Raw genomic sequence first — 6756 nt, 5'->3', positions numbered from 1 at the left:
GGAGCTTTCAACCATATCTCTCTACCATTAATCGGCACATTGATCTTTCAAGAACAACCTTTCATCTGACATGGACAAGAAGTCCTCAGAATAATGGAGGGTTTACTGCTGCAACTCCATAACAGCAGAATAGTGTTGCATGACTCAGCTTTTCAGCTGACAATAACATCCTGCAGCCTTGCATCATATATCCACTTCATGAGAGCAGCAGCCGATCACACAAGTGCTCGTGTTTGCTTTCTTCTGTCCTTTACAGTGCTGTAGTAACCATCTCAGAATCTGATGATGATGCAGTGTGTGTTTATATTAAACATACATACAGTAAACATACAGCAGTGTTCTTCACATTCAGTACTTCATCACAGGCTCATTTCCTGAAACGCAAAGTGTCGCCACATCCTCGTGTTGTTCTTCATGTTGCTACAACAGACTTGACTTTTTACTGTCTGAGTTTTGGTTTACACTTAACCCAGAGCTATATTTTGCCATATATGTATACTTACAAACAAGTCTGATGGCACTACACTTGAGTATTTCCATTTTCTGCTATTTCATACCATGTATTTTATACCATCCAATGCACAAAAACAATACAAAAAACAAATATATTTGAATATGTTAAGACTTACATTATTTCTTTTTCAGATTAAAAAAAAAATCGAATATAAAATAAATTCTTGAGGTTTCCCTTTGAAATTATAATAAGGTTATCAAGCGTCAAATAATTTGAGCTCAGTCCACTAAAACAGTTAACCCAGATTATCTTAACTTCACATACACATACATGTGTTATATCATCAAGTTGTTACTCAAAAGCTTTTCATATAATGCTGGTTTTCAGTCAAAATGTCACCTCCAGTTCTAAATGTAATCAAATAAATATCCACAAATGCAAATTAGTAAAGTTAAGAAGTTTATTTGACCAGACAAGCAAAAAATGCGAGTCAAAGCTCAGTGTTCAGTAGAACCTCCAACAGCACAGTAAATGTGAACCGTCACAGGAGAAGGCATTCATGTCTTTACAAGTGATTAATGTGCATTTTCAGATACATTCAAAGCCAGACACATGATCACATTGGCTACATACGACAACACATTAAAAGTTCACTGTGGTTTTTTTTGTTTTTTTTACCACTTGGTTCAGGGATTGTTTTACTGTCTACTAACTATAAAAAGTGTTGTCATTATAGTTTAGTGATAAGCGAATCGCGAAGAGCGGCGAGAGATTTCTAAACAGAACAATCAAAAGGCAGGTTACTGGTGAAGCTTCTCCCTGATTGACTAAGCTAAGGTCGAGGAGACGACTTTATACCAACATTGTTTCTAGTAGTAGTAGTAGTAGTAGTAGTAGTAGTAGTAGGAATTGTGTGTTAGTCACGTTTGTGTTTTGTCAAGAAGTTTTGAATATGAACTGTTTGCAATTCAAACTCCAGACAGTACCTATTTAAAATGTTTTTTTGAAGTCATCAGCTTCCATAATTAATTCCATAAAAATGATTATTGTGATATCCAAGCTTGGTGAAGCTCAGCTGATAATGCAAGATAACACTCAGTAGCTTTGGGAGATGTATTGCAGAATTAGTGGTTCGGGAGTCTTACACTTTAAGAGCCCTTCTACAATCACAAGCTACCCCAGAGACAGGGATGAGAGGCAAAACACTGGACAGACAAGGGACGGGAGGCAAGTATATAGAAAAATATGAGAAAATATACAATATACTTTACAAAGTGAAGGCAGTACACATGGAAAAATGAATAAACATTCAGAAAAAGTGATCTTTGCTTGCATTGAGTTCAAAGTCTGTCATTTTAGGCGTATTAGGACAACAGCATGCATATACTGTCTGTCTGTTTAGAGAATCTGTTTATCCATATAAAATAAGTACCCACAGATAAAATCATCAGCCTTTTTGGTTTGGGTTTCTGTGGCTCAGTGGACCTTATATGATAAAAGTTCACATATGTTTCACGCTATAAACACATCAGTAGATATGATCCATTATAAACACCCAGTCATGCTTATAGTGTAAAACCTCCCAGTCTAAAACACTGATACTAGCAGTATTGGTGATAGTAGGCCAATTGAATATTGAACATGTTCAGTTTTCCAACTCTGCCCTTGAAACAGAGTCATTGAACATAAATGTGTCTGGAGTTGATGAAATTATATCATACTTAAAGCACATCTCTATCATTGCAAAGCAGTTTATTTACACAGATCATCACCATGACAGAGACTGTACCAGACCCGTGGGTGCCAACTAACCCTCTCAGATGCTGTTTCCTCTGAGACATAGAAAGGGCAAAAACCCCAGCCAGTAAATAATTTTTAAAAGCACAGAGAGACGAGTCGGAGCTGGTGCCACTCATCAATTATATGGCTAGAGAGCCTGTTAAATTAAATCTAAATGGACATTAATGGATCAAATTTCTCACCACCATCACAATCGTGCATTAGAGTACAGTTAATGGGCCCTTTCTCTTTCAGAAGAGGAGGAGTAAAAGGGGAGTGCAATTTGTTGCAACACTTTTGATTTCCTTTCCATTAATACATAGTTCAAACATGCAGCCTAAAAAGGAACTGTAAGAGATTAATCCCTCCATAAATGTTTTCCATCTGTTTGGTGAAATTCTTGGACACATTCTCCATCATTTTCACTGTTAATGAAGGCCTCAGTGCGGCAACATTAGTATGTTGCTGTTCAGTAGCATCAGTATTGTACTGGTGACCACTGCTAAAAGCCCTTGCAAGCCCATCTCCAGTCCCTGCACCCCTCCTGTCTCTCTCTTCAAGTACTTTTCAGAGTAAACCATGTACAGCTCCAAACATCTCCTGGCCTTCAGCTGCTCAATCAGTGCCGGATAGCCGATCTCCACAATACTGACTGTATCATCGTCATCAGCCTCACTGACAGCCTGTGAAGCTGGAGGCACAGGACTGGCTTCAGGCTGATTCAGAGAGCGAGGAGTGGAAGGTGCAGATGCTGAGGACTGTTCTGCTGCAGTGCTGTTGGTTTCTGTTTTGTTGCTGCCTGTGCCAGTGTCTGGAGCTGAGGTGACAACAGTAGTTGTAGTGGTGGTGGTGGCAGCTGGTTTGTTTTTTGGCTTTTGATTCTCCTCAGGCAGAACGTCTGTTCTCTTCATGCATGAGTCCATGTACCTGTCATAGGTCTCAGATGGTTGGCTGTACTTGTAGTCTCTGCTGTAGTCATTGGTATCAGTAGACTTGACACCATATTTCCTGTACATGTAGTGGTTGTAGTAATGTTCTTCATGGGCGCTGTGGAAGTTGAAGGGAGGACGAGGGAACCTCCCTAGCCCGTAGCCCAGAGCCATTCCTGCCATCGCCCCTCCAGCTGCTGCCATTACTGCACTGCGCCCAAACCCTCTGGATTTATCTTGGGGATACACCCCCATTGCCTGAACTGAGTTGGAAAAGGGAGAGCCACGCCCACCACCGTAGCCCCCGTAACCAAAGCTGCCACCATAGTGAGGGCTCAGGATTTTGTTGTTGGGGTTGTGGTTGATGTATCCACCTCCATAACCTCCATAACCTCCATGACTGCCATAACCTCCATGACTGCCATAACCTCCTCCATATGGGGAGCCCCGTGCTGGATACTGGTTATGGTACCCTCCTCCACCCCCCTGCTGAGGGTAGCCGCCCGGATACCCAGGTCTTCCTGGCTGCGGAGGGTAGCCTCCTTGATTGGTTTGTCCAGGCTGTTTGGGGTATCCACCCTGATTATTTTTCTGGCCTGTATTAGTGCCTCGGTTTGATGTAGGGAACTTCTTTGAGCTGAAGCTTTTCCCAAAGCCACCGCCCCCTTTCTTAGCCAATGAGAAATGGGTGTGAAACAAAAGAAGTAACAGACACAGTACAGATAATGAATTCATCTTCATCTTCACCCTGTAGGGATGGGCAGGGAGAGAAAAAGGAAGATTAAGAAAGGGAGAAAGCCTAGTCAAGACTACCCTGTAACTAATGTTATTGTCAGTCCAAAACCTAAAAGTACATAATTTACTATCATATAAAAAACTGCACATCCTCACATTTGAGAAGCTGAAACCAGAGAATGTGAGGCATTTTTTACATGAAAAATTGCATCTACAAACATAATTTTCTGCCATTGGATTGATCAGCTCTTGATTTTATCCATAATGCCCACCCGTAACTTGATTTTATTCACTTTTATTCCTTAGTTTAAGCCTATGAAAGATGTCAGCAACTACTGTAGCACGTACGTAGAAGGAACGACCTGTATGCCAATTATTTAATCATAAAATGAAATGAAATCTGATTATCAGGCAACAGTTTTTCTCATAGTGTGTTTCACACTTGTGAAGTGTACATTAAAGTCCTGTGTTTTAACATTAGTGTGGTTTAGTCATTAACAGAAAAAATATGAAATGCCTCATGTCTGGCAAATTATTTGGTGGTTTCAGAAGTAGCCTTTCAATAATTAATTCATCTCATGAATCATTAAATACTCCTCTCCCTTGCAATATAGCACATGTACTGCTTTTGGCAATTCAAGAATAGATATCAAAACTGATACTAATAAAGTACTGACACTGGTAATGATGAAGTGGATCTGGTCGTCATATTATTTAATAGATATGGGATTGAAACCAGGTTTTGTGGTATCAGCCACCCTTTCATTTCACTGTTGCAAACAGAGGTATTAAGTGTGTCTGGAAACATGGCCAACACTCTGTGTGCCCATTCACACACCCAACAACAACACTGGTATTAGGTTATATAGGCTATCCCACAAAGGCATTAGATAGACGGCAAATACTTATGAGATAAGGATATTATGAAATGTTAAGTAACAATCAGGGCACAAAAGTCACATTAACAAGATGAGGTCATCATTTTTCTTTTTAATGGATCTGTTAACATTAATTTCACCCTTAAATCGCCCAATTTTACAAATTGTATTTCATAATTTTCAGAAAACAAATCTCTCAATACACAAACACAACAGGTGTGGCAGTGATGGTACACAATAATAATTTAAATAATTTTTTTTAACGATATGACAACAATATCCTACACCTCCGAACAAAGCAACCCATAAACGGAATATTTATGAAAACACTGTAGATAAACAATAGCACTGACCTTGTACTGACAGTGCACTCACTTAGATGTGGCCTGTCCTTTGCTACTGACCAAACGACCAGTTTACTATCAGGGAGGGGGTGAGCGAGCTACGGGTTTCATTGAAGACAGATGATGGCGTGAGGTAAAAAGAAATTAACGTAAAAATGGAGAAGTACTTGAAATAAAGAGCCAGTCTTACCTTGAGTGATGGTTGTTTTGGTTGTTGTTTTTTTCGTTTTACTTAGCTTCACTGCTTCCCGGAGCTTGCCAAACCCTTCCACTTGCGCATTGACGTGAACGTTTGCTTCGTTAGGAACCTGGATAGTTCCATATGACGTAACGCCGCCGGGGGATGTGGATCGCCTCAAAACAGAAGACAGGGGCGGGGCTTCACTCGACTCACTTCCCAGCATCATCAAACCTTGTGACAATGTCAGCCTCATCCGGAAAATCACCAGTGGTGGTTGAAACCTTTGATCTAGTAAAAGTACCAGTACAACAGTGTAAAAACCTTCTAGTATTAGTATATTCCTACATCCAAAATGTACTTTTGTACAGACGTATTATTATTATGAGCAAAATGTAAAAGGCGTAGGTTTGGTTTTATCTTCATGTGCAGACACGCATAAAAACCTGACTGCAAAAAAAAAATTTAAATATTTATTTGCTGATGCAATTGGTACAAACCTGATACAAGCCTGAAACCGGACTAGTATCAACATTTTTATTCCTGATTTTAAACAGTTTATACATACAATATTACGTTCATCACACACACACACACACACACACACACACACGCACACACATATGTATATATATATATATATATATATATATATATAATGATGCCTGACATTAACAAACAAATCAGCTGGACAAGCTGTGGCTAATTTACCTTATAAATAATATGCATTTATAATATGCATGCCTTAATGACCAGTATGCAGTAATAAGGGGCACTGATGGCATTAAATAGACGATATTATGGCATATAAAAGAAGATACATGTTTGGCTTGATTATAGTACATTCTTATTAGCTAAGCTCGGACTGTCACTTATACTACAGTTCTTCTTGAAAAAGGGCATGATGTCTTATTTGATTTGGGACCTTTTTTATCCCACTGATAAAGTTTAAAAAAATAATAATTTAATATTAATTTTAAAAGTAACTCCTAACTACAGCTGTCAGACAAATGTAGTGGACTAATAAGCTAAATTTCCTTCCACTACCTTATCATCATCAGATAAAAGCTCAGTTCTTCAAGGATCAAATATTTGAAACTTACTAAACCAAAAGTTACATCTCATCTCTCATTGAGCAATACGTCCCTTTCATTCATTATTAATGTAATGTAATAATACCCTTCAGACACTTCAGACTTTGCGGTTCATCTCAAAAGCTCCCATTTGCTCGTTGGCAGCATTGTGGACTTGTGGTAAAAGAATGCAGGATGGCTCGTCTCGGTGACTCACCTGCAAGAGCGCATACCATGAAGGCTCAGTTCTTACCGAAGCAGCCTGGGTTTGAGTCCGTCCCGTGGCCCCTTTTAGGAGCCAAACAGAGAGCTCAGTGCAGGAATACATTGTTAAATACAGATGACGCCACCTGTTGCCCATTGAAAGTCCTAGATTGAAAACCATT

General features: G+C 39.4%; 1 protein-coding gene across 3 annotated transcripts; it reads right to left on the bottom strand.

Annotated features, from left to right (window-relative positions):
* Positions 1–900: 900 nt before the first annotated feature.
* LOC111237723 (prisilkin-39-like) lies at positions 901–5451 on the bottom strand. Of its 3 annotated transcripts, none has more exons than XM_022766925.1 (3): positions 5310–5451; positions 5129–5217; positions 901–3910 (listed from the first exon to the last, which is right to left on the bottom strand). In XM_022766925.1, the coding sequence occupies exon 3, from the start codon at positions 3901–3903 to the stop codon at positions 2674–2676; it is 1230 nt and encodes a 409-aa protein (XP_022622646.1). In that variant the 5' UTR covers positions 3904–3910; positions 5129–5217; positions 5310–5451; the 3' UTR covers positions 901–2673. The 3 variants fall into 3 exon arrangements, with proteins under 3 accessions (XP_022622646.1, XP_022622648.1, XP_022622647.1); XM_022766927.1 differs by having other exon boundaries at positions 5151–5217; XM_022766926.1 differs by lacking the exon at positions 5129–5217.
* Between the last annotated feature and the right edge of the window lie 1305 nt (positions 5452–6756).

The sequence above is a fragment of the Seriola dumerili genome, unplaced genomic scaffold, assembly GCF_002260705.1.
Source record: "Seriola dumerili isolate Sdu_G_001 unplaced genomic scaffold, Sdu_1.0 BDQW01001090.1, whole genome shotgun sequence".
Taxonomy (NCBI): domain Eukaryota; kingdom Metazoa; phylum Chordata; class Actinopteri; order Carangiformes; family Carangidae; genus Seriola; species Seriola dumerili.
Note: the sequence above shows the minus strand (reverse complement) of the source record. Positions and strands in the feature narration are given on the sequence as shown.

Excerpts from the sequence above, each read along its gene's own strand:
- LOC111237723 (XM_022766925.1), bottom strand. The coding sequence starts at position 3,903 with ATGAAGATGAATTCATTATCTGTACTGTGTCTGTTACTTCTTTTGTTT.